The 27,413-nt window shown below is 48.7% G+C and overlaps 1 protein-coding gene across 2 annotated transcripts; it reads right to left on the bottom strand.

Moving 5' to 3' along the window:
* Positions 1-800: 800 nt before the first annotated feature.
* On the bottom strand, positions 801-19,492 carry GSK3A (glycogen synthase kinase 3 alpha). Of its 2 annotated transcripts, none has more exons than XM_083627426.1 (11): positions 19,393-19,492; positions 16,732-16,919; positions 16,561-16,644; positions 15,182-15,292; positions 10,451-10,581; positions 7,232-7,338; positions 6,498-6,595; positions 5,222-5,317; positions 3,761-3,947; positions 2,487-2,588; positions 801-2,317 (listed from the first exon to the last, which is right to left on the bottom strand). In XM_083627426.1, the coding sequence occupies exons 1-11, from the start codon at positions 19,418-19,420 to the stop codon at positions 2,241-2,243; spliced, it is 1,209 nt and encodes a 402-aa protein (XP_083483552.1). In that variant the 5' UTR covers positions 19,421-19,492; the 3' UTR covers positions 801-2,240. The 2 variants fall into 2 exon arrangements, with proteins under 2 accessions (XP_083483552.1, XP_083483551.1); XM_083627425.1 differs by lacking the exon at positions 19,393-19,492 and adding an exon at positions 18,596-19,049.
* Between the last annotated feature and the right edge of the window lie 7,921 nt (positions 19,493-27,413).

The following is a 27,413-nucleotide window of genomic DNA, read 5'->3' as shown; positions in this document are numbered from 1 at the left end:
TCAGGAAACTGCATTGTTCTTTGAACCTGAGTTAATCCCTGGGCTTCGGTGCTCAAAAGACTGGGCAGAAGCCACAACTCAAGTAACTGCAGAATCTCGCTGTTTGGTCCTTCAGTGTTCTCTGCAATGGGAGTGCAGCATGCAAGCTTGAGGCTTCTGATCTCACCCTGAGGGAACAGTGTCATGAGAAACAAGCTAGAAAAAGGATTTGGAGTTCTGAGGAAACACAAATGCTCCTTGTGTACATCAGTGAAGAAACTGCTTCAAGTTTAACTAGCGGGAATGCTTAAAACATGGGTCATCATGTGTAAGGATAGTGAAGTGCCTACTCCTGGGTCCATAGCACATGCACAACACTGAACAAAAACAGTGCCGCATTTGCAAGTCTTTTCTTGTGTGGAAATTGCTTTGTATGCTCAGCTGGCAGAGCATGAGACTCTTAATTTCAGGGTTGTGGGTTCCTGCATTGCAGGGGTTTTGACTAAATGACCCTTGCGGTCCCTTCGAACTCTACAATTCTATGATGCGACGTCCATCGCTTATTGACAATGGAGCTTTAGTTACCAAAGCCTTCTTTACCTCCATGCTTATGGCACACAATTCTTGGTCCCTACCTTAAGGGCATAGGGAAGCCGTGGTTGTATGAAAGTAAGCTTGGAAGCTTCTGGTTGGCAGCACCAAATGTTTAACCACCAAGAATCTCCCTCCTTGTCAGTGGCTTCACCCTGCTGCCTTTCCCAGCTTATCCACACTGCCAAGACCCTCCCCTGTCCCAACCCATAATAAGGAGCTCCATGCCGTTCTTTCCGTTCATGCCAATAATTTATTGAACCGGATGTCTGTACACAGCCAAAAAACCTAAGAAAGAAACTAACACACAATGTTGGAAGGGAGGGGGGCAGTGATGAGGAATGGGCATGGGGAGGTGGGGGGAATTTATCCACAGGCTGCACCCTGGCTCCCCAGGGGGGGGACCTTCAATCCTAGAGCGATCTGAAGATGGAGAGGGAAATGGGGTTTGGGGCAATCATTGCAACGTTGCATTAAGAAAAAAAAAATTATAATCTATTTACAGGGAGAATGGTGAAAGGAAGCCACTGAGGGAGAGGGATGGGGAAAGAAGAGATGTATTTACAGCAGGAGAGGGAAAGGGCATGGAATTAAAACTTGTCTTCTCCTTCCCTCCCCTCCCACCCGCTTTGAGAGAACATCCCCCCCTCATCCACCCACATCACTGATTTGCGGTGCTGGGGAGCAGACACGGCTGAAACTCAGAGCAAGCTCTGCTGTAAATTTATCCACCTGCCTGGGGAAGGAACAGCTCCCAACGCCAGCCTGTACTGAGGGCAAGGGGGGGGGGGAAGGATTTCCCACAAGAAATCCTGGTGCCATGACGTATGGGAGGATTGGAAGAGGAAGGTACGGTTAGCCATGCCCCCCTCACAGTCCAAGGCAAGGGGGATAGGAGTTTCTTGTTCCCATTAAGAGATTGTGGTGGAGGCACAGCCAGCAAATGAGGAGGGGAGGGAGGCCTTTCAGGGATGAGAAACGGTCCTAATTCCCCACCTGAAAGCGATAAGTTGAATTTTATTGGGGTTAATAAGAAAACAAAAAGGGGGAAAGACTGACCCGCTTAAAAATACAGCATCCGTGTTTCAGAGGCAGACAGGTCTGGGGTGGGAGAGGGACACCCAGTGAGGGACCAGACCGGTATGAGGGGGCCACAGGGTTGGAGTTCGGAGAGCGTGGGTGACATGAGACTGGAAATAAAACATTTTTTGTATCCCTCGGGGATGTTAAAAACAAGAGCAAGTTAAAATCGAACTGGGCCATCCTTGGGAAAAGGTGGGAGGGGAGGAGAGAAATGGGGGTGGGGTGGCAGCTCTTGGGTCTCTCCCCCTCCCCAGAGGCACCAACCTTGACTGCTTTTGAAAAAGGGAGCCCTTAAGCCATGGGATTTTTTTCTGCCCTCTCCCCGTGCCGAGGCATCATGGGACAACATGGGAGGGAACCGCGAAGTGATTCAGGGAGACAGGGAATTCCGCCCCCTCCCCCTCCCCGTGGCCGTCTCGTCTCCGATTGGCCTCCCCACTGGCCAACGGGAGGCAAGCTCCACATGATCCCCCAGGCCACACCGTTGCTTCCCCACCCCCCACGTTCACAGTTCAGAGAAGTCCATGTGGGTGGCCTGGAGGGTAGGGGGTAAGTGGAGGGGACCTGCCCCCCGGCCCAGCAGCCCCTCAGGATGTGTTGGCGATGGGTCCTGCTCCGTCCCCGGGCGTCACCTGGCTCCTGTCGGTTCCCATTCTCCCCTCACCTGCAAAGAGAGAAAGGAAAGGCCTCAGGTGTAATACTGAACCCTCTACTCCGTTCCCAGAATGCATCAGAGCGGCCTTATTTGAGCATCCATTCACCCCTGAAAGGAGCAACCCACCCAAGCCCACGACTGTTCTCGCGCCAAATCTCAAGAGGATGAAGGCACTCACTGTGCGAAGTTGTGGAGCCAGGCACACTTCCCACCGAGCTGGCCTGGGATCGAATGTGTGGTGGAATGAGGTTTGTGTTCAACCCTGGCTGGATGGATAGCTCTGCAAGGGAAGAGAGACTGGATCAGCCACACAGGTATCTGTCAAGGGAAGATCATTCTTCATGCATCTGATGAAGTGAGTTCTAGTCCACAATTACAAGGAAAAAAATAGGGTGAGGGTGTTTCAGATATTTCCCAGAGGTTCCGAACTGTTGTTAAGAGAGCTGAGTTTGAGAGGTTCTTCTTAAAGTTCTGATCAAACAGTTAATCCAAAATGGGAGAAAGCTCGCTGAGGCCCACAGAATTACTAACCACGTCACTAATCCAATATTGGTGTGGGAAGACGCTGGGAGTCACACGGGGAGTAGGGACAAGTTAGCTACCTCCATTGTGGAGAATACATGGAGTATGACGTGGCACTGAGTCTCAAGCCCTCAGTGAGTTAGGGACTTCCCCTGCACGCTGCAAGAGGCTCCAGCAGAGTGAAACAATAGTCGGTCCAACAGTCAAGAAGGCAGTTTCTATACATGCTGCAGAGGGAAGTGAGGGGCAGATGGGGCTTGTCAACCTGGGAAGGGAGCCCATCTAGGAGAAGGAAACTCTGATCTTAAACCTCTGCTGCCTCACAGGATATCTTAAGAAGAAGAAAAAGCCTGCACAAATCTGGAGCGGAGTCCCTAAGGCTGTTGGATAGCACCTTGTACAACTCTTTCCAGCAACTCCTGCAGCCAAGCTGGTGCCAAACATTGCTCTGCTTTCTTTTGGAACACATCAGTGAGACTGAGAGGGGGATTCTTATTGTCTGGGCAGTCCAAGACCTCCATGCACACTGCTCAGGGCTGCACCCCAGGGAGGTAACATTGGTGCTGCTAACACAGTGGTTTGACTTCACCCCCGGAGGCGAACTCCATTGCCAACAACCATCTTGTGGGACGAGCTTTACATTACTGACCCATAAGCAGGGATAACAAGGACCCAAAATGGGGAGGACAATGAAGCAGCAAAGGAAAAACTGTGGAGTAGCAGAGTAAGCTGAATAATCAACATTCAAAAGCATCCACTCAATTCCTGGCTCAGTGAGGCCACATCTGGGGATGGAATTTAACCTGCACCAAAGTCTTCTCTAGCAAATGGTTTGTGCTTCCTCAAGGACCCTGACAATAGGCCCCCCCCCGCCTGACACCCCCCTCGACCCCACCGCTCTGCCTGCTTTCCAAGATGCCAACCACTTACCCACAGGGCTGAAGTTGAAGAGGGGGGGCAGGTCGCGGCCATTGGGCAGCCGAGCATTGGGCTCGCGCAGCTCATCGAAGAAGCTGTTGGCGCAAGCCTCCAGTGGGGAGAGGCGGGTGGCGGGCGTGTACTCCAGCAGCCGGCTGCACAGCGAGATGGCCTCCAGCGGCGTGCGGGGCTTGAACACCTGGCATGGGGGGCACCAGAGGTCATCCACAATGCAATGCAGCTCCACTCCCCCTCCACTTGAAAAATGCTACTAGAGTTGCATGCAAAGGAACAAGTTTCACATGTGCATTTTCTGCAATATGCCCACCTTTATCACGGCCAATGACTTTTAAGCAGAGAACTGCCGGAGTCCCCGGTAAAAGTCTTGAAGAGAGTAGTGTGCGCTCTCAAAGACAGCACGACATAGTGGCTAGAGTTATGTAGCTGGTCTAGGGATAGCGGAGCTCGAGCTCCTGTCCAGTCTTGAAGGTTATCAGGTGACCTTGCACCAGGATCGCTCTTGTTCTCTCCCTCGCTCTCTAACCTACTTCACAGGTTGGCTGTAAGGATAAAGACCTTTTTTGGCACCCTGAACTCTTCATAAAGAATGGTGGGATAAATATGTAAATACCGTATTTTTCCGTGTATAAGACGTAGGCCTTTTCCCTAAAATATGTCAAAAATTAGGGGGCGTCTTATACATGGATACATCTCCCCCCCCCATTTTCTTAAATCTGAGTCCCCCAAAATAGGGGGCATCTTATAGACGGAAAAATACGGTATCTGCTGTCACAGAGCAGTGTTCCCCAAACTTGGGTCTCCAGCTGTTTTGGGACTAGAGTTCTCGAGCTGTAGTCCAAAAACAGGTGGGAGACCCGAGTTTAGGAAACGCTGACATAGATGGAATGATTTTTTTTTCTCCTGCTGCTTCACAAGGTAAGACCCTAACTGATGGGTTCAGGTTATCAACGACAAGCAATTAGGAGGAACCTCTGGAACGTACAGGGTAATGGAGAGTGAAACCTGTGCCGCAGCCTCCCCAAGCAGCTAAAACTCCCCAAACTGTCCCTCTCCAATGATACCCTTGAGCAGCCGGGGGGAAGCCTCAGGCCTAACTGGGCCCACCTGCACTACACCCAGCATTATGCAGTGTCAAGCGTTGGGCAGGTAAAGGTACAGCTGCACCAAAAGGAGGTTTGCAGGCACTGCCAATAGGCCGGCTGCTGGGGCGTGCAGAGAATGGTGCTCTGTGCAGCAGGGTGGGAATCACCTGATGCTGTTGTGATGGCAGCTGATTGACAAGTGGGCAGCCCCACCCACCTGCCCAACTTGGCCCACCGGGTATGGAGTGGGGAGACAGGGATCCAGCGTAATAGATGCCATTCCCCAAGCCTATGCAAGAGCCTCCCCCCACTTTGAGCAGAGGACGACAGCAACCTCCACCTACCCCGGCATTTCCCCCATCATCTTTACCTTTATCCAGGGGTGTGCTTTAATCTGGGGGAACTTGAACTCCGTATAGTTGGGATTCATCTCTCGGATCTGTTCTCGCGTTGGTGTCCCCAACACCTTTGGGGGGTGGGGAAGAGAGAAAGAAGAGGGGGGGTGTATTTTAGTCACAAAGCATGTCGGGATGACTTCTCGGTTCTCCTCCCCTACCCACAATGTCTTACTGGCATCTCGATGGGATGGGAGGAATTCTGTCCAAATGAAAGGTCACAGACTGGTTGGACACAGAGGGATGGTGGGAGGAACCAGCTGGGGAAACCCCAAAGGAAGAAGGCTCAGAAACTGGTGAGTGGTGGTGGTGGGACAATGATGACTGATCAGGGGGAGAAAAGGAAGAAGACTGGGAAGAAGAGGTGTCAGAAGCTGAAGAGGTAACAGGCTTTAGTGAGCAGGGAGAGTCTGTGGCAGAGACAAGTGCAGAATCTGAATCAGAAGAGGAGGGAGGCCAAGAGGCAGAGATGAGTCCAGCTGGGGAAGAGGCAGAGGTGTCTCCCCCTCCTGCTGCAACTAGCTCCCCTCCCTCGTCTCCCAGAACCAGGAGAGGCATGAAGAGGGCGGAGAAGTTAGCTTCACGCAGGTGCAGTCTCAGATTGCTTGGGGAAAACCCTAGTGAGGAGGGAACTTAGGCAGCTGTGGGGAAGCAGGGACCTTCAGTCTCAGCAATGGCTTCATGGGGCAAGACCTGCCAGAGATGAGTTGCTGCGCTCATCAGGCCTGACATGCCTGTGCAGATCCTGTTCTCACTAGTAAAGAGTTAACTCCAACTTGCTCGGTGTGATTTACTGCTGGCTTGCTCCTGTCATGAAGGGAAGGATGACCCATAGTCCTCTGTTTGATGTAACAAACCCTTTCTAAGCAGGTATGTCCATTTTATAGCATAGGAAAGAGTACGCCAGTGGCCTTCAAACTGTGTTCTGGGTGGGCTTCAAGTTCTTTTCAGTGGTTCCTCATTGACAAGATCAGCAAGGGGAGACTATCACTTCCCCCACCCCAATACATTTTGTGCACCATCACCTGTCTTCTGTCACATCGGTTGTGCATGAAGGTGAGGTGCGTGACTACAACCCACATGAACCAAGCAGGGGCACACCAGAATTCATTTGCAATGCACAGGGTTCACCAGGCAAGAGTAGTTTCCTGAAGGATGTTTGAAAAACACTGAGGGAGCCCACAAGAGTGTTTATTTGAATACTTGAGCTGGAGTGGCCCAGCAAGAAAGAGTAAATGATCAATTCGTTACCTTGATGATCTCCACCAGCTGGTCCACTCCACTGTCCCCAGGAAATATAGGCTGCCCCAGAAGCAGCTCTGCCAGCACACAGCCAGCAGACCAGATATCTAGGAAGGAAGCAGATGGGGACTTCATTGAAAGCTGGCCTCCTGGGAGGGAAGCAGCACCCCATGCCTAGAAGTGGAAGTCCTCAACTTTCTCCTTTTAGCAATGGGTGGGCAGAGGAGAGAGAGACTCCTGCCATAGATCAGAAGTAGAGTACAAGCTCCGCATGTGGAAGGGACCCAGGTCAGATCCTCCAGCATCTCCAATCCAGCTAGTCAGAGTATTTTGCCTGAAACTCTGGAGAACCACTGCCAGTCAGTGTTGGCAGCAATGAGCTAGATGGTGCAGACTCTCGAAGGCAGCTTCCTTATAGCAAGGATGGATAACTTCTGGTCCTCCAGATGTTCTTGGACCACAACCTCTGAGGCTGATGGGGTGGGAGTCCAACAACATCTGCTGAGTCACATGCTCCCCATCCCTGCTTTACGACATAATACCAGCTAGGACGTACTGCATCTCACAATGGAAGACGTTTCAGGCATCCACCTCTTCGGGGCATTACAGAATTCAGGAAAGCTTTCTTCCGTCAGCCACCAGGTCCCACCCACTTGTTACAATGAGAGGACATTCACTCTGCAGAGGCGTCTGAGCCCCACAGAGATGCAAGATGCAAGGGGTGGTTGGGGTCGGGCACTCACCTATGTTTGAGGTGTAGTCTGTGGCTCCAAAGATGAGCTCGGGAGCACGATAGTAGCGAGAACAGATGTAGGAAACGTTGGGTTCTCCTCGCACCAACTGCTTTGCACTGAAAAGGGAAACAGAGTATGGATGGGTGTGATAAAGATGGTGTGGTGCAGCAGTTAGAGCAGTGGTTCTCAAACTTTTTTCTATGGGCCACTCTTTCAGAATAAAACTTTGCTTGTGCCACCGAGAAGAAATACACTGGAAAACACAACTAGGATTGTCCTCAAAATCACATGATGCTCTTGCTCTCATTGTGAAAAGATATCTATGTGTATTCTGCAAAAAGAAAAAAGAAATATACTATACAGTGGACGCTCGGGTTGCGAACGTGATCCGTGCAGGATGCATGTTTGCAACCCACAGCGTTCGCAACCTGCAACGGCACTGTGTGACCGCCGAAACCCAGAAGTAACCCGTTCCAGTACTTCCGGGTTTTGGCGGTCCGTAACCTGAAAAAAATACAACCTGAAGTGTCTGTAACCCGAGGTATGACTGTACTACACTGAAATGTTTGAATGTTTCTTTTGACTATCCTTGAATCTTCCCACCACATTTGCTATCGTCTCCTGCCACACCAGCGTGGCACATCACATCCTTTGAGAACTGAGTTACGGTGGTACCTCTGGTTAAGAACTTAATTCGTTCTGGAGGTCCGTACTTAACCTGAAACTGTTCTTAACCTGAGGTACCACTTTAGCTAATAGGGCCTTCTGCTGCCACTGCACAATTTCTGTTGTCATCCTGAAGCAAAGTTCTTAACCCGAGGTACTATTTCTGGGTTAGCAGTGTCTGTAACCTGAAGCGTCTGTAACCCGAGGTACCACTGTATAGTGTCAGACTAAGAGACCTGGGGTCAAACGCCTCCTCAGCCTTGAAGCTCAGTGAGTGACCTTTCAACCAGCTGCACTTTCTCCCTCTCTCTTTCAGCCTAACCTACCTCACAGGAGTGTTGTGAGGATCACAGAATCTTACAGCTGGAAGGGACCAAAGGGTGCTCTAGTCCAACCCCTTCAATGCAGGAATCTTAGCTAAAGCATCCAAGGCAGATGACCATCCAACCTCTGCTTAAAAACCTGCAAAGGAAGGAGAGTCTATAACCTCTCATAGGTTCTGCCGCTTTACAGCTCTGTCAGAAAGTTTTTTCGAATATTTAGTCAGAATCTCCTGTATACAACATAGTGGTACCTCAGGTTACATACGCTTCAGGTTACATACACTTCATGTTACAGACTCCACTAACCCAGAAACAGTACCTCAGGTTAAGAACTTTGATTCAGGATGAGAACAGAAATCATGCTCCGGCGGTGCGGCAGAAGCAGGAGGCCCCATTAGCTAAAGTGGTGCTTCAGGTTAAGAACAGTTTCAGGTTAAGAACGGACCTCTGGAACGAATTAAGTTCTTAACCCGAGGTACCACTGTATAGCTCAAGTCTACTCTTTGATTAAGGACTTTTTAATAACCACCTGATGAAGTCACTAATTCATCAATTAAACGAATTAACCGAACAGCTTGCATAGTGTAGTAATTAAGGTGCTGGACTAGGACTGGGGAGACCCAAGTTCAAACTGCCACTGGTGACCTTGGGCTGGCTATTCCTCTCTCTCTCTCCATCTCAGAGGGCTGATGAGGATGAGAGAAGCAGGGGCCCAAAGCAGGTTTAAGATGTTACCCATAAAAAGGTCAACCAGCATAAAACAACACCAAGTAGCTGCTTCAGTGAGTTATGAAAGCAGCATGAAGTTCGTCAACGGCAAGGTAAGCTGCCAGTCATTGTAAGATGAAAGGGAAGGGAGGACAAAGATGGCCTATGACCACAAAACCAGGGTGGATAAAAATCAATGATTTTTTTTTTAAATCAATAAATAAATAAATAAAATCAGGGTTTTTTTTATTTAAATTGGATTTTTTTTATTTAAATTGGATTTTAAAAATAAAATGCTTTCGGAGGAAAAATCTTTTTAAAGATAGTTTTCTATTTAAGTTGCATTACAGTCCAAAGATTATTCATCAGGAAATAAGGATTTGTTTTAAGTTTGTCAGTCTAAGGTTTGGGTTTTTTCTAAAAATGTTTAACCACATCAGTTAACAAACACGGATACATATGCTATGTTATTGTTTTAGTTAAATAAATTTTTTAATTTTTTATTAAGGAAATGGTTATTTTTCTCCTTCCAATAAAATACAGCAGAAAAAAGTTGTCCAAATAGAAAGTTAACTTATTAAACCTCACAATAATTTCATAATTATCTGTCTATGAATTTCTAATAGTATAACCAAATCAGCAGTTTTTTATATAACTGTAAAAACTACTCTGAAAATTTATTATTCCAAAAATGAAACCTTCATATGGTTGTAAATGTTAATATTATACCAGCAAGAATGAGTCTTTCTGTAAAAAAATGATTTAAATCAAGTCTTACCGACTAGTGATTTAAATAAAACCTACCTTGCACAAAACACACAAAATTGTATGTAAACCTGCACCCTGAACTCAGAAACCCAACTAACTATGTCAGCCAGCTGCAGCCTTTGTTGATTAAAGACTGGAGCCTACGATTCTCCATTTCCACCCTGAGATGTCACAGGGTGGTCAAACTGCTGAAGGGAAAAGTTCGGTAAAAAATGTGAAGGGAAGGCATTGGGAAGGAAGGAAGGAAGGAAGGAAGGAAGGAAGGAAGGAAGGAAGGAAGGAAGGAAGGAAGGAAGGATCTAATTGGTGGAGAAGCCTCATTTTAATATCTGACGTTTTATTGTATTTATAATTTTTTTGCTGAAAGCCGCCCAATCCAGCCTGATAGGCGGGGTATAAATATATTATTATTATTATGGCTGCACATGAAATAGAGCAACCCAAAGGCAACATCTTCAGTGTCAACATCATCCATATCCCCCACATCTTGCTATTATTATCTGAGGCCTGTAGAATGATGGAGCTATGCAACAGGGAAAAAGGAGGCATGAGAGGCGGCAGAAGTCGAGTTGCACATATGGGTATGAAATAACCAAGCAAACCTCTGGCTGAATATTTTGAGCAAATTATGGGTCACGGACAGAAACAAGTCTACTTGTGTATTTGGAGCACCAGGGTGATTTGTAAATCCATCACACAAGGGCCGAGGTCCATCCTACAGGGGCGTGTGTGCTGGGAACAGCCGCTTCCGTGCCTCTCTCACCTGCCAAAGTCACAAAGCTTCAGTACTGCTGTGTCGGGGTCCACCAGTAGGTTCTGGGGTTTGATGTCCCGATGACACACGCCTTGAGAATGGATGTAAGCAAGACTGCGGAACAGCTGGTACATGTACACCTGGTTGGGAGAGAGGGAGACGACAGACATTTAGGTTAAAACAGTAACTTAAATGATATAATGCGTACAGAGGTGTTTCACTCAGAGACCCTGGCTCAGACATGGGTGGGGATGCAGCAAGATAAAAATGCAAGCAAGGGAAAGCACTTTAGGCTCAACATATAACCAACCTATGGAGTTTAATGCCATGGATGATGCAATGGCCGTCAGCATGTCACTCTGGAGCCAGGGATGGGAACCCTATGGATGTGGCCACCGTCAGATGTTGCTGGACTCCAAGTCCCATCAGCCCAAGCTGGCCTGCTCCAATGGCCATGGATGATGGGAGTTGTAGTCCAGCAACACCTGGAGGCAGCCACAGGTTCTCCATCCTTGAACTAAAAGATTTGCGGTGGCGGCGCAGCCCATGGGGCTTCCTTAATGTCTCAGTGGGCTCGGAAAGAGGAAGACTGTCCTGCTGCCATTTGCTAAGCTGCTCCGATACTAAACTGAAGGCAAATCAGAGAATCTCAGGAAGCCGTGTGTGTGTGTAAAGGCCAATGTCCAGCAGAGGTGAAAAGAGATGTCTGGGAAAGCCAACAGAGGGAGCAGTCTCAGGGGGAAAGAAAGCAGGCCAGAGACAGAAGCCTAAGACGAGAGGAAAAACTCAAAGAGAACAGGCACACACACGTATCCCATTCAAGAAGGCCAAAGTTCACATATTGATTACCAAACAGCCGTCTTCTGGCAGCAACCACCAAAAGCTAGGCATTTTCTTTAAAATTCTGTTTCTGGTGTGTTGTAGTTACGCATCTATTTGGACTGCTGTTATCCTGATATTTTATTTTTATTTTGCCTGCATTTTGTTAGCCGCTTTGAGCATCTGCATTGCTGGGGTGGGGAGAGCGGGTTAGAAACCTCAGTGCAAAACAGACTGTGGCACATGGACGTGTTGTTCCCTGCATTTGCCCTGAACGGCGGCACTCAGCAAATGCATAAGATTCTCATAAGTGGCTGTCATCCACACGAACTAATTAGCACTGTATCCAACTGTGGAAAGGCTCTTTGATCCAGCGGAAGCTTCTGTGAATGGGGGGGGGGGCAGAGGTGATTTATGTAAATTTCCCCTTTTTCCTGCAGCTCCAGTGCCACCTTCCGCACTGTTCAAAGGGTCCCCCAACCCACTGGAGGAGATTTGAGGAGGGAGCATGAGGGGAAATCAACAAAATCACATCCCCCTCCACCTTTCTGTTCACTGGGGCCTCTGGCGGCTTAAAGAGCCCTCTGCCACAACCCCATATCTCCACATTCAACTACAATATACCTCTAACTCCCAGCTACCGTGGTTCAACAACACAAATGGGCATCACTGCCACGTCAGAACCATGAACCTCAGTTTAGCCACTGTTGGGCGAAAAAGTGCGTCAATGGTCTGACCCAACCTTGCCATTCCTATTAGGATTCCCTACACTCAGAAAAAGGGATGCAGGTGGCGCTGTGGTCTAAACCACAGAGCCTAGGACTTGCCGATCAGAAGGTCAGCAGTTCGAATCCCTGCGACGGGGTGAGCTCCCGTCGCTTGGTCCCTGCTCCTGCCAACCTAGCAGCTTGAAAGCATGTCAAAGTGCAAGTAGATAAATAGGTACCACTCCAGCGGGAAGGTAAACGGCGTTTCCGTGCGCTGCTCTGGTTCGCCAGAAGCGGCTTAGTCATGCTGGCCACATGACCCGGAAGCTGTACGCCGGCTCCCTCGGCCAATAAAGCAAGGTGAGCACCGCAATCCCAGAGTTGTCCACGACTGGACCTAATGGTCAGGGGTCCCTTTACCTTTACAATCAGAAAAGCTACAGTGACTTGTGGCATGGTAACAATTTTATTTACACACAGCCTTTCTAGGATGAAAGAAAATCAAACTCAGGGCTGCTTCCAAATAAAATCAGAAACTGCCAACAAAACAAAATCAGCAGTAATTGAAGAAAACAGAACCACAGAAACCTCATCTGTGGAGAAGCTTTTAAAGGACTGGAAGTACTATTAAAATTCAAAATTAACTGAGAAAAGGGGTGGGATCAGGAAGAGAAGTCTATTGACGTTTAAGATACATTTTATAGGTCAGTACAGATCCTTAAGCAGAGATGTTATTCGCTATTGATAGGGAAACCCCACCAGCAGACGAACTGCACAAAGACAAGGTACCATTCACAGCACATCCCATCAGAAGGCGCAGAAAAAGACCCTTCTCTGCCCTCAAAGACCCCAAGGAGCTACTGCCAGACAGACAAGATAATACTGGGCTACAGGGACCCGTAGCTGCACTCAGTATGAGAAGGCTTAATATGAATATACACATATAGTATTTTAGAAATGCAAAATAGTTAACGGGAGTCTAAAAATTAGCTAGAGACAAAAAATGTCTGTTATCCTGTTCCATTTTGAACAATTTTTCATGCTTTATAGTTATAGTGATTTTTTTTGTTTTTGTTTTTACAAATTGCATATCCTGTCATTGTAACCCATCCTGGGATCTTGTGGGAAAGGGCAAGTAAGAAAGTATTAAATGAAAAATGAAAACCTCACCCCATTCACTCAGAAAGGTTAGCAAAAGAAGGAGAAAAGATAGCTGTGATTGGGAAGGGGCAACATGAGTGCCTCAGGGAAGGGCTAAGGAGCCTTTAATCCTCCAGATGTTTCTGGGCTATTATTCTATTTATTTGTATCCCTCCTTTTCCCCCAGACCAGGACTCAAGGGAGCTTACACAAATTAAAGCAACACATAAAACACAGAAGGTGAAGGATGTATAAAAAGTACTAGTTAAAAAGCAATTAAGACTATAATAGTATTAAAACAATATAAAACAGATCTATTAAAATTCAGATAGTAAAAAGAGCACAGCACTACTTAAAAGTCCTTTCCCTTAAATAAAAACAAACAAACAAACTATAATGTCAGTCATCCCTAACCACTGGCCGCCTGGCTGGGGCTGATGGAAACTGGGATCAGTGGATGTTAGCAAAGTGGTTTTTCCCTTTCCTATATAAGAAGCAGGGGGAAACCTTTGGTCGTTCAGTGTTGATGAACTGTAACTCCCATCAGCCCTAGTAAGCATGGCAAATGGCTACAGATGAAGGAAGTTATAATTCAATAGCATCCGAAGGCCCCAAGGTCCCACACACCTGCTACATAACATGCAATATTTAAAATCAGAGAAGGGGGTAGGTCCCAACACTTATTTTTCCTTACAAGCTAACCTTGGGGTGAAAGGCAGGCGATAAATTAAAATAATATTTTCATCATCCCTTTCCGACAGGGGTATTTTATTTTATAATAGGGGTGTCTGATTCCAAACTCAATGAAGGTGCACGTTCTCGATCCGTGTTACTCAAATAAACCTTTCAAAAATGATGGGAGATCCCAATCGACTTTATTAATACCCGAGGCTCATTGCAAAATCCCAAGGAGGCAAGAAAGAGCCTTCCGATTGTACGCATTAAAATGGGAACGCACGGGGGGCTCTTGCCCCTTCAAAGGATGTAGAGGGCACAAGACGTCTTCTGGCCGTTGCCATCTTTCCAGTACGTCTTTGTTGAAACCAGAAACAGCAGCTCCATAATGGGCCCAGGGGCTCGTCTGTCTGCATTGCAGCCATAACGTCTGACGCATTCATTACACCCAGGACTCTGCATGTGCTGTCGTTGTACAGCATGCAAAATATGACATTATGGGCACTCAACTCCTGCTTCCAGGAAACCTCAACTTTCAATTAAGTAAGTTTTTAATTAATAATAGTTACTATCATTTGTTAAATTTATACACCACCCTTCATCCAAGAAGTACAGGGCTGTAGGCAACTCCATGGAGGACTAGCTACGATGACTGCTTATTTATTTAAGTTCAAAAAAATTATATACCACTTGATTATAGAAAGAAAACCTCAAAAAAAATTGAAACAATAAGATTGTCACTAAAAGATTTATAACCATAATTTAAAACACACAGAAGGTTAAAGCCACGATAGAATAGACTAAAACAATTTAAAACTCATGCAAGCTTTCTAAACATCTGGGCAGGCTTATCTAAATAAGGATGCCTTTAGCAGGCACTGAAAAGAATACAATGAAGGCACCTGCCCGAAATCAATAGGCAAGGAGTTCCAACGTGCTGGTGCTGCTACACTAAACAATCAAGTTCTTACAGATGCGGTGGGGTTATAATGTGGCAGCTGAATAAGTTTTATGTTCTACCTCTGCAGCCGGAGGCATTGCCCCTCTGAATATCAGCTGCTGGGAATCACAGGTGGGAAGTCCTGCTTGCAGGCTTTCCTATCCGGTTGCCCCCTGTGAGAATGGAGAGCTCAGCAAGATAGGCCTTTGGCCTGATTCAGCAGGCTCCTCCCAAAACGTGAAGCAAAGGTTCGTCCTTGGCTTCCCGATCTTAGTTTGAGCAAAACAACCCCTAGTTCAGACGCAATGCTAAATCCGGGATGGTGTTTTGCTGTTCTCACTCTTGCTAGGCAAGGAGGGAAGAGAGAGCAAGGCATGGTTCATTGCAATGTGCAAATGTGGTCCTGGGTGCCACCGTCTTCTTGGGCACAGAACATTTTGCAGCAGGAGTGACACTCACCTTTACATAGATGACAGGGATGGTCTGTTTGGCTTTGGTGAAGTGCCGGGCCACGCGATAGACCGTCTCGGGCACGAAGTCCAGGACTAAATTAAGATAAACTTCATCCTTCTGCAACAGATTGTGAAGAAGAGGGAAGTGAGGGAACCTCCAGACCAGCTCCACCTTACAAATGGCAGTGGGCAACATGGAACCCTGAAGATACATCTGTTAGGACTGCCCCAACCCCAGCTTTCATCTCGAAAAGATATACAGACTCTCATATAATATAAAAGGACTTTTACATAAAGAGCTCATATGGTTGCAGCAGCGAAGGATAGAAGCGCAACAGGAAAAATGAGGGCTTAATTTTTAAAAAGAGAAATGTGTTGCATACTCCCGCTTATCTGGAAGGCAGAACTCAAGTCCCAGGTGCAGAGAGGGCAGCTGCTGCTTCCTCAGCAGTTAAGTGCTACGTATTTACGCTCAAAGGCATTCTGCTATTTCCAGGTGCTCTTGAGTTCAGCTCCAGCAATGAAAACGCATCCTGTAGCTGAGCTCTGATGAGATGCGCCTCAATTAGATCTTGGCAAAAACACCAAAGGGCTGGAAACAAAGAGGTCAATTAAGAGAAGCCTCAATTTTGTTATCACTGTTAGCTTTGCCTGCACCCCAACAGCCAGGATTTAGGAAGTAGCACAAAGGAATACAACGTAACAGCTATTGCCACTTCGGATTACCAAAGTAGAGTAAGACTATCCTGTACAGTGGTACCTCGGGTTAAGAACTTAATTCGTTCTGGAGGTCCCTCCCGCTACCGCCGCCACACAATTTCTGTTATCATCCTGAAGCAAAATTCTTAATCCGAGGTACTATTTCTGGGTTAGCGGAGTCTGTAACCTGAAGTGTCTGTAACCCGAGGTACCACTGTATAGAGTAAGAACAAAGTGTCAACAATCCGACTGCGGCTTTCATCATGCCAATCATGTGAACTATATACTGCTAAATCATCCAAATTCGCCGGAAACCTATCCCCAGAGGACTCTCTGGTATAAAAGAGCCAGAATAGAAGGGCATAGCAAATAGACTAGGACTGAGGACACCCAGCTTTAAATTCCCATTTGGTCATAGAGCTGAATGAATGACCTTAGCATAGTCTTTCTTCCCCTTTGGACTGATGGGACTTGTAGCCCAAAACATCTGGAGGGAACCAGTTAGGCAAAGGCTGCCTTAGCACAGCTGCTCTCTCAGCCTAACTCAGGAGTGAGGAATCTGCAGCCCTCTAGATGTTGCTGGAGCCCCCAACTCCCATCAGCCCCAGCAAGAGTGGCCAATGGACAGGAACCAATGTTGCCAGACATTCTGAACAAACCATTCTCCATTTCTTCCCCTGTCCGTACCTTCTCCCCACTCGAGTAGAAGAAATACCGCAGGCGAACAATGTTGCAGTGATCCAGCTTCCTCATGATCTGCAGCTCTCGGTTCTGAAAGCAAGAAGATCGAGGTGAGCTACAGAATCCCAAGTGGCGAAATCAGCAAGACGCATTGACAAACTTTCCCTTTCAACTCACCTTGAAGCGTTTATCTTGCAGCACCTTCTTGATAGCAACCAGCTCCCCGGAATCTGCTAGTCGGGCCTGGTAGACGACCCCAAATGACCCATTGCCGATGACCTTGATATCAGAATACGAAACTTCTTGGGGGCGGTCGGGGCCCTGACCTGGCGTGGCCACCACAGTGGTCACCTTGCCACTATCTCCTGGAAGAAGGGGAATGTTTGAGAAAAGGGGTGAGAGTTCCAGATGCTGAGGAAATCTCAAGCACCACTTGACTTCTGCTCCCCAAACACATATCCACACCCTCCCCAACACAATGTCAACATGCTCCAAATAGGATACCATTAGGTGACCCTCAGCACCCCCAAGCTGCTTCATCACTGAGTCCAATGGCCTACACACCCGTACCCAACAGCTGGTGCTGAACACACAACATTCCTAAGGCAACCCAAATGAGTAATCAAAAAATGTCACATCGTAATTCCCTATGCTGTAGCTAAACCTTACAAAGCACTTGATAATAGGGACCAGCAACTGCATACCCAAAACCTGATTTTTAGGTGGGGTGGTTGTCCTTTTCCCAACTGGAAATCCAAAGGGGGTGGACAGCAACACTCATAAAATATCCTTTGAGATTAGGAGGCTTAGAGGGTCTTGGTCTACACCCACACTTCTCAAAGTGCCATTGCTAATTGATGGAATTATGACTGTGCCCCTAAAATCCTAAACTTTCATGCTGCACATTGCTTCCCTTCTCAGTGTCCAGCCGAGCCTCAGGCTCCCTCCACCCAACACCTCCGCCCCTCACTATCTTTCAACCACACACCTGCACTGCCTTACCTGTGCTGCCACTGCCACGCCCATTCTGAACTGCCTGTTACCAAGCAACCAGACCCTGCTCCAATTCTCCTTGCTCTTTCACCCAAGCATTAGTCGTTCTTCCTCCCCTTCATGGTCCAGCCCATCTTTCATTGCAACCCCCTCCTGGAGGGCACTGTGTCATTCCTACGCAAACTAGCTCAGCACCAGATTGGCACTAAGGAAAGCTTAGACAATTCCAGCAGCCGTCACAGGCTGCCTCCTTCAACCCCATGGAAATGAACACCCCTGGCTACCCTTACTAACCTCCCGGCTTCAATGATTTCATCCTGACGTCACCAGTATAATTCTGGACCACTAGTCCAGCTGTTGACCTCAAATAGCTTTTTTCCCAGAGCTCTGGTCCCACCAGCTGAAAACCTCAAGCCCTTGCAGATTCTCCCTGCACAGACCCAGGCCAAGTTTGCTTCTGCACCACCACTCTGAGGTGCCAAGCGACCCAGCTCTGTCCTGCAATGGTGCCCGTTAGCAAACCCCTCCAAAATAAACACACACCTCCTCAAACCTAAGGGGCACATTTCCAACCTGTCCCCTCCCCGATTATTCATTCATTGGTTAGGCTTATATTCCACCCTTCCTCCCAAAGGAGCCCATGGAGGCAAGTAGGACCCCCGTCCCCCCACCCTGCTTCCCCTTGCCTAAACCTCCGGAGCCCCCAAAACTGGCACCACCCTCAAGAGCAGGTGTGGCTCTCGCAGACTCCTCCCTACCACCCTATGCCAGCCACCCCAAAGGCTGAGTACCCTCAGATACTCCCCCTCGTCCCATTTCTCCCCACATCTCCCCCTCCTTTGTCCCCGCCTCCCAAGCTCTCGCCCATCCCCCCACTTCCCTAGCACCCCTCTTTTCTTTCGCCCTTTCCCAACTCCCCCCCCAGCCCCCTGCCCTTCTCCTCTTCCTCTGGTCGATTTCATTCAAGCCACCTCTTCCCCTCCCCCACCCCTTCTTTGTCCCCCCCTCCCCCTTCCCCACTGCCACCCCCGACCCAGGCGGTACTTACGGCCCAGCTTGAGCCCCGGGAAGGAGCCGACTGCCGTGCTGGTCCCGCCTCCCCCCGGCCCAGGCCCGGCAGCCCCCCCGGGCTTCCCCCCCGGCGCTGCCCCCGAGGTGGGGCCTGGCGCGGCGGGCGCCGTGGCGGGAGCCCCGCCTGACGGGTCTGCGAAGGAGCTCGTCCGGGGCCGGGAAGAGCCGGCGCTGCCGCTGCTCATGGTGAGGCCGGGACCGGGGAAAAGGGAAGGGGGGCCGCGCTGGCTGGCTGGCTCCGTCTGAGGCGGCTCGGGAGCCGGCCCAGCCCGGCCCTGTCGCGGGAGCGGATGGGAAATGGAGTCCCGGCCACCATCCGCCTCGCTACCCGCTAACGGAGGCGGGACTCCATTTCCCACAAGCAGCGCCGCGGAGGCGGGCCGCTCGGCCTCCCGCCGAAGGTCATGCTGGGACATGGAGTCCCCGGGCCCCGAAACGCCCCGCAGCCCGCTAGAGGCAGGGGACTACGAGTCCCAGGATGCCGAGCGCACCGCTAGCCGGCCGCCGCGAGGAAGGACGGGAGATGGAGTCACTCGGCGCACAGCCCGGCTGGACTCCCCAGCGCAGAGTGCAAGGGAGGGACTGCGTTTCCCAGCGTCCCCCGCGCGAGGACGGCTGACCTATCCGGAGATAGGCCTCTTGTGGGGCGAAGAGGGAGGCTGGGAAGGAAGCTCGAGCCTTCCCGTACGGGAAGCCAAGAGGGTCATACAGAGCTGCAGGGCGGGCAGTGTCGCAGACGCCGCTCGGCCACCAGAAAACCAAGAGAGACTTAACCTTGCGCCCATCTCGCTCTGATATCCATTATCGCCTCAAAGCCCAATGGAGCCGGAATGAGGCCTCATCAGGCCGCGGCGCGGTGCACGATGGGAGACGGCGTCGGAGCGGCCTGCCGCCGCTTTCCCAATACGCTCAGCGCGGACGCCCCGTGACGCGTTTGGCGGAGCCCCGTCCTTCTAACATTTAGCGGACTACACTTCCCATCGTGCACCGCGACGAGAAGGGCCGCGATTCGCAATGGGAGGCCGCTGTGGCTCGGGAACGGCCCGCGAGGCCTTTCAGGCTCGCCACTCTTGTAAGGCAGGCGCGTTATGCAGTGGGCGGTCCATTCTCGCTTGGTGTAGAGTGGTTCCTTGGCATTAGGCCTCCTGGCATGCGGCGCCTCGCTGGGGCAGCGGCGTAGCTCCCGGCGTGCACTGCGCGTCTCCCGTAGGGGGTTTGTGGGAGATGTAGTTTTCTCGGCATTTTCAGCGAGCAGATGGAGTGGGTCTCCTCTCTACCGTTATTTGCAAGGAGGAAAACACAGGAACTAATTATATTATTCATTCATACACTGCCTTTTCCACCCTGACAGGGACTCTGGGAAAATGCTAGTTGCAGCACCGTGAGTAAGTAAGCCCATAACTTAACATGCATTTCACTTACGCACATTCAGCTTTTTTTGCAGGTGTCTAAAGAAATAAAAGGGAGCACAATGGGTGCATGGTTCTGGGGAAAATGACTTTGGCAGTCCCACCGAGCAGTGGACCCAGTAGGTTTTGGCAAGGGGTCAGTGCATCTGGCTGCGAACCAGAAGGTTGGTGGTTCAAGCCCACCCAGGGACCGCTGTGGGCAGGATTCCTGCATTGCAGCAGGTTGGACTAGATGACCCTTGGATACCCTTCCTGCTCTATAATTTTATGATTTTGACTTTAGGCACAATCCCTGGAACGTACAGCGTGTGTAGGTTGCAGGCTAGTTATATTTCTCTCACTGGACACCTGCAGAGCTAATGAAGGCAAGAACAAATAGGGTGACCACTTGCGCACTGCTGTTTCCCCCGCGGAAAAAGAGTTGTGCAGTTTTTCATAAAATTTGCATATGCACATTTACATGTGGAGTTTCAAATTTATAAATAATGACCATGGACATAACCAGGATTTTTGTTGGGGGGCTGGGGTTGGCCTTTTGTTGGGGAGGGGACAGAACCTCAGTTAGCCATGCATTCTTATTGATTTGGGAGGGGGCAGCTGCCCTTCCCTGCCCCCCCCCCGGTATACCCATGAGTGGCCGTCTAGGATGTTGATTGACTATAACTTGGGATAGCTCAGTTGGTAGAGAATGAGAATCTCAGGGTTGTGGGTTTGAGGTCAAGCCCCCTGTTGGGCAAAAGATTCCAGCATTGCAAGAGGTTGGACTAGAATAGATGACCCTCCTGGTCCCTTCCAACTCTACACTTCTGAGATTCATTGAGGGTTAACCGCTGGCCATGCTGGCTGGAGCTGATGGGAATAGGCGATTTCAGAATCAGTGCCAAGCACCCCATGGCATTTCTGGGCCAGTACCTCCCTGCTTCCCACACTCCCACCTCTGCAAGCTTCTCTTAATGTAGAAGATATGATTCTGTGATTTATGAGTCATATATATATAGAGACAGAGATGAAACTTGCATGAACCTTGAAACAACACAAGATCAAAAAATATCTTTATTCCATGCCCTGGAGGCTGCTATTGGTTTGCCAACAATTGGTTTCTGGATGGATATGTTTTAACTATCGGGGCATGGCAGCATAATAGCCACACACCTTTCTAGCCTCGAGGCTTTTTATAAAAGGAGAGCTTAAGGTTGCAATAGGGGAACTTCTAAGTAGGCATGCCTAGAATTGCAGTGTGAGTTGTTTTAAGGAACATTCACCCTAGAGTCATAGTTCCAAGATAAAGCTTGCCATGAAAAAGGCCAGTGCTCTCTCTTTCTCCACCGCAACCCCTGTAAGCTGTATTATGTACAAAAGAGGTCTAGCAGCTATTAAGCCTTAAGGCTCAGATTACCATCTCAGAAATGAAAGAAGTTTAGGGAGAACAATGGCTGCATCAAGACCACTTAGAATCATGGAAGGAACCGCAACGGCCGTCTACTCCAAGCCCCTGCAATGCTGGAATCACAGCTGAATAATCCCTGACAGATGGCCACCCAACCTCTGTTTAAAAACCCTCCAGTGAAGGAGAGTTCGCCATCTTCCGAAGGAGTGCAGTCCACTGTCTTACCGTCAGAAAGTTCTCTCTAACAGAATCATAGAATTGTAGAGTTGGAAGGGACTCCGAGGATCATGCAGTCAAAAGCCTTGCATCGCAGGAATATGCAACAGGCCTGTAAGGGGATCGAACCCACAACCTTTGCATTATCAGCACCACACTCTAACCAGCTGCGACTATTGGTTTGGGCCCTACACTCTGGAGCAGCAGAAAACAAGCTTGCCACATGTGACAGCCCTTCAGATATTTGAAGAAGGCTTAACCCCTTCTTCAAAGTTTTTGCCTCTTCAGCGATCTTTCTAGTTGCCTCATTTTCTTGAACCAATTTATTTATTGACTCTGTGTTTAAATCCAATTTTGTTGCGGGGATAAAAGGGACTTGGAGGCTGTCCTGAGTGAGATAAAAAATGGACTGCATAATAACACAAACTATTATGAGCCATCCCATTTCCTGATGCAGAAATCCTGTCCAGAGTTACTTGATAATAACCTCCCATTGAACCCAATGGGACTTATTTCTAAATGCCCATGAATAGAATTGGGCTGCTAGTCAGCAGGTGAGCTCTTTTAGAAGCTCTTGGGTTTTTCGGGGTGTGGAAAGGAGGTTTTTTTTTGTAGGCTGTAATGCTTTTGCATTCAAACTGTCCCAGATTCAATTCTTGGCATTTCCAAGGATCTAAAAGTGACCGGTGCTGCAGCCAGTCGAGGTACATAATCAGGGTGGTTGAGGATTGTGGCTCCAGCGACCTCTAACCAAATCAATTGCTGACCACAGCTATCATAAGTCCAAGCCGAGAGAGATATATGAAGCAAAGAAGGGCTGCCTGTACATTGCACCTCTAAAGCACATCCCCCTGCTTCAAAGAATTCTGGGCACTGTAGTTACCCATCTCAGGGTTACAGCGCCCAGTAACCCTTAACAAACTACAGTACCCAGAATTCTTTGAGGGATGCAACGAGGGGTGTGTGTTCTTTCAATGTGCCTTAAAGGCATATACAGCCCAGGTTGAAGCCATGCAGTGGAATTCAGTCGCCACAAGGGGGCGCTTGGAGCATTGTGTTCCTACAGGGAAGAGGACTGTTTCCACTCCAGCAGTATAGATCTGACCTAAAGGGAGTTTTGAAATATATGTGTGCACAAATCTGCTAGGTGTCTTTAGAAGGCCAAACTTGCCCTGCAGGTGAGCAGCTACAAAGAGCCCCCCACCCCCCTCCACATCCTGCAAAGGGGACAATCCTTGTGGTAATTATAGGTGGGAACAATGTGCAAACTTGAGCACATCATGAATTTAAAGAATGCACACAACCAGGAGTGATCTCCTGGGTGGATTAAGTGTCCGAACCAGAGTCAGCCAAAGCAATAGAGCAGGCCAAGGCCTGTACTAATTTAGGAATTCTGTGTTCAGCTGCCTGGACCCTGGGACTCTTCCCCAGACTACAACCCCTCAGTGGTTCTTCTCTGATCCCTCCTGAAATGTTGTTGCCTAACTGGTAAGGGCAGACGAGCTGGGATGATGTCTCTTGCTTACTTGTGTGTGCATGTTAGTAGAAGCCCTTGCCTGGCATTTTGCATGGCAAGAAAGTAACCTACACAGAACAACAAACCCCTGTGTTGCAAACTTAACACAACAAACAACACAAGCAACACAAAGACCAGTATGCTAGATAGCACTGTAGTTCTTATTGCATAATGTACATGATTTAGTACAGTGGTACCTCGGGTTACATACGCTTCAGGTTACATACGCTTCAGGTTACAGACTCCGCTAACCCAGAAATAGTGCTTCAGGTTAAGAACTTTGCTTCAGGATGAGAACAGAGATCGTGCTCTGGCAGCAGCGGGAGGCCTCATTAGCGAAAGTGGTGCTTCAGGTTAAGAACAGTTTCAAGTTAAGAATGGACCTCCGGAACGAATTAAGTACTTAACCCGAGGTACCACTGTACAACAGAAACAAAATATGTACACTTGTAAATTCTCTGATATATCTGAAAACAAATAAAGACACGTCTGTCAATCTTTCAAAGTCCGTAGAAGTATAATGAGTCTATGGTTGAAACAAAGTGATAGGTGCTATCCTGTGGGCTAAGCGGTAAAACTTTTTAGGCGTTCATGGTGCCGAAGTAGTAAGTGAATAACAACGTAGGACAGTGATCCTGGATAACCTGACTGTTTCGCTGGAATCTTCTTCAGCGCAACCCATGGGTTAGAAAAATGCACAAGGGGCAGTGGTTACATCAAAAATTATATCCTGCTTGATTGTGTAAATAGAAGCTCTAAGTGGATTGCAATAAATAAATAAACATTGTCAATAAAACAGGAAGTTGAAAACAGGAATTCTGAAAAATAATAATCAAAATATAATTAAAATCAACATTTATGCGAGAAACGGATTACAAACACATGTCAGTTTTTTAAACGCCTGGCTAGGATTTCCCGAAGAAAGCTGTTTTTAGCAGGCACTGAAAAGAGCACATTGAAGGCACTTGCCAGGTGTCAGTCAGCAGGGAGTTCCACAAGTGCTGGAGCTACCTCCCTGAGAGATTGATTTCTTACAAGTGAATAATGATATTATGCAACACCTGTAAAGGTCCCAGTTTTGCAGATCTAAGCTAATTATTGATATACAGCCTCTTGGCTGTGGAGGTTCCACTTAATTATCATGCCTTCCAGCTGCTGATAAGGCAAATCGATGGAGGTGGAGAGTTCATTCTTTCTTGAAGCTGTCGGAGTTGGTGGCTGCCATTACAAGCCTGTGGCAGGGAATGCTTCACCCTGATTTCGTGTTGTGCGAAGACGTCCTGAGCTATAATTGTTGATCAACTTCTTGTATAATTATGGAGTGGGGTGGGAGAGAGAGAATCCATAATGAGACCGAGAGATCCTTTGCTTGTTAAAACAAGTTTTGCTGTGGAGCAGTACAGCTTCACCTGAGCCAAGTCTCAGCCTTCAGAAACCTTCTTTGCTTGGTCCCCCCCCCCCCAGTTCCTGGAACGTGCAAGGCAATTATGAGGTACAGAGTGCTTCTGAGCATGTGCAAAATGCATCTAGCTCCACCCAAGGGGAAAGCGATAGCCTACTCCTCTCCCCACCCCAAATGGACCTGGGGTTAGGAGCAGAGTCCTTGCGTGATTGAAACGGCAGCCCTTTTGGAGTGTAACCACTGTTCTGTAATAAACAAATTTCTTTTCATGTAAGACCAGGCACTTGTGGTCAGCCACCCGTCGGTTGTGGCTGGGAAGAGCAAATCGTAACCTAGGACTGCTACCACGGTGGAGAATTCACATACAAACACACCGTTTTGCCTGAAGTACCTTGGAAGATCAGAAGCCAAGGGACCTCAAAGGAGATCTGAGGGCAGATATTACCCTCTGTGGAGAGTACCAGTGGAAAGACACACACTCATTCACTCCAAGGCAACACTGAGCACTTGAGCTACACACTAATTAATTTTGCTCTGCGCTACAAAGCCTGCCACACTAGCAGCCCGATCCTAAGCATCTTTACCCAGAGGAAAGGAACCAGTTTTTTTTCTAACCAACCTCTCAACCTCATAAGGAACATAGGAAGCTGCCTTAGAGCGAGTCACACAATTGGTCCATCCAGTTCATCATTGTTGGCTGTCAGGGGCAGGTCAGCAGTAAATCACTCAGAGAAAGTGAAGTCAACTATTAGAAGAAACAAGGTCTGCTCAGGAGTACCAGGCCTAACGAGCACAGCAACTCTTCGTAGGTCTTGCCCCTATGAGGCCGTTGTGGAGGCTGAAGGTCCCTGCCTTCCCACAGCTGCCTATGTCTCCTCCGCTGATCCTTCCCAAGCAATCTGAGACTACACCTGGGCACCTGCCTTTGCTACTCTCGCTTCATACCACTTCTGGTCCTGGGAGACCAGAAGGGAGGAGAGCTTGTTGCAGCAGGAGGGGGAGACACCCTGGTTTCTTCACCAGCCTGACTCCTCTCTGCCTCTTGGCCATCCTCCCCTCCTGTTTTTCCTTCTGCACTTCTCTCTGCCACAGACCCTCCCTGCTCACTAAACCCTATTATCTCTTCAGCTTCAGACACCTCCTCCTCTCAGTCTTCTTCCTCTGACTGCTCATCGTCATCCCACCACCACTCCCCAAACTCTGAGCCAGTTTCCCTTGGAGGTTCCTCAGCTGGTGTCTCCCACCCACCACCCCTGCATCCAGTCAGTTCATGACAGGTACATGTCCCAGGTATCAGCCAGGGGCAGGGAGTTGCTCCCAGACCTCCCTCAAGATGCCAGGGGTTGAACCTGGGACTTTGGCATGCAAAGCAGATGCTGTGCTGTGGCCCATCCCCAAAGCCTCTGCCTCTAGAATCAGCGCATGATAAACACTTGCCCTACAGCTTTGCAAGCAATTACATCAGATTCTTGTTCCCAAAGAAATGCAAAGGCTGTTGGAAAAAAGGCTTAGACAGCTTGATGGGAGAGGTATTAGGCTGCAACAGCTATATACAGTGGTACCTCGGGTTAAGAATTTAATTCGTTCCAGAGGTCCGTTCTTAACCTGAAACTGTTCTAAACCTGAGGTACCACTTTAGCTAATGGGGCCTCCCACTGCCACCATGTGAGTTCTGTTCTCATCCTGAGGCAAAGTTCTTAACCCGAGGTACTATTTCTGGGTTAGCGGAGTCTGTAACCTGAAGCGTCTGTAACCTGAGGTACCACTGTAAAACCTCTACATCCAGGAGGAGTTTATCAGAAGTTATAAAAGGAAGTACTTCCTCACAAAACACATACCGGTAGTTAACACGTTGGAGACAAATAAAAAAAACCTCCAAGTGTCCCTGTTTTCCAGGAACGGTCCCAGATTTACAGAAGCCATCCCAGTTTCCGATTTGATCCCAAAATGTCCCGCTTTTCCTTAGGACGTCCCTATCTTCATTGGAGAAAATGTTGGAGGGTATGCAATTATGCATACCCTGCCAACCTAGCAGTTTGAAAGCACGTCATGTGCAAGTAGATAAATAGGTACCGCTCCAGCGGGAAGGTAAACGGCGTTCCATGAGCTGCTCTGGTTCGCCAGAAGCAGCTTTGTCATGCTGGCCACATGACCCGGAAGCTGTCTGCGGACAAATGCTGGCTCCCTTGGTCTATAGAGCGAGGTGAGCGCGCAACCCCAGAGTCGGTCATGACTGGACCTAATGGTCAGGGTTCCCTTTACCTTTTTTTATGCAGTTATGCAACCTCTGAGCCAAGGAGATAAGTAGCCATACGACCTTTAGAAGACATCTGAAGGCAGCCCTGTGTGGGGATGTTTTTACAGTAAATGTTTTGTTGTTGTTTTTATATGTTGGAAGCCACCCGGAGTGGCTGGGGCAACCCAGCCAGATGGGCGGGGTGCAAATAATAAAATTATTATTATAATGGAATTGGACGTCCCTATTTTCATCGGAGAAACATGGGAGGGATGAATCAATAGAATGCAAGGTGTTCATCGGCCGCTAGCCACAATGGCTGTGTACTATGCCCAGGGGTCAGGGACGGCATGTACCCAAATGCCAGCTGCCGGAGATCAGCTGTTGACCTCAGCTGCTGCTTGCGGGCTTCCTGTCGGCCACTGCGGGAACAGGATAGGTCTTGGTCCACCTCCAGCAGCCTTGCTCTTCCTAGGCAAGCAACCTCCATCATCTTCTGAGCTACTCAGTGGCCTGCCACTGACGACGGCAGAGCCCCCTCGGAAGCTAAGCCGTCGTTAAACCCGATTACTGTGGCTGACCCATTGCGGCCTACGCCTTACTGCAAGAATATTTTCGGCGTGTGCCGA

This window comes from Podarcis filfolensis, assembly GCF_964270895.1.
Source record: "Podarcis filfolensis genome assembly, chromosome: 8".
Lineage (NCBI taxonomy): Eukaryota > Metazoa > Chordata > Lepidosauria > Squamata > Lacertidae > Podarcis > Podarcis filfolensis.
Note: the sequence above shows the minus strand (reverse complement) of the source record. Positions and strands in the feature narration are given on the sequence as shown.

Coding starts and splice junctions, on each gene's coding strand:
- GSK3A (XM_083627425.1), bottom strand. CDS start 19,034: ATGTCCCAGCATGACCTTCGGCGGGAGGCCGAGCGGCCCGCCTCCGCG. Junction 5,318..6,497: donor AGCTGGTGGAGATCATCAAG/GTAACGAATTGA, acceptor CACCCCCCAAAG/GTGTTGGGGACACCAACGCG. Junction 3,948..5,221: donor AAGCACACCCCTGGATAAAG/GTAAAGATGATG, acceptor CCCCCATGCCAG/GTGTTCAAGCCCCGCACGCC.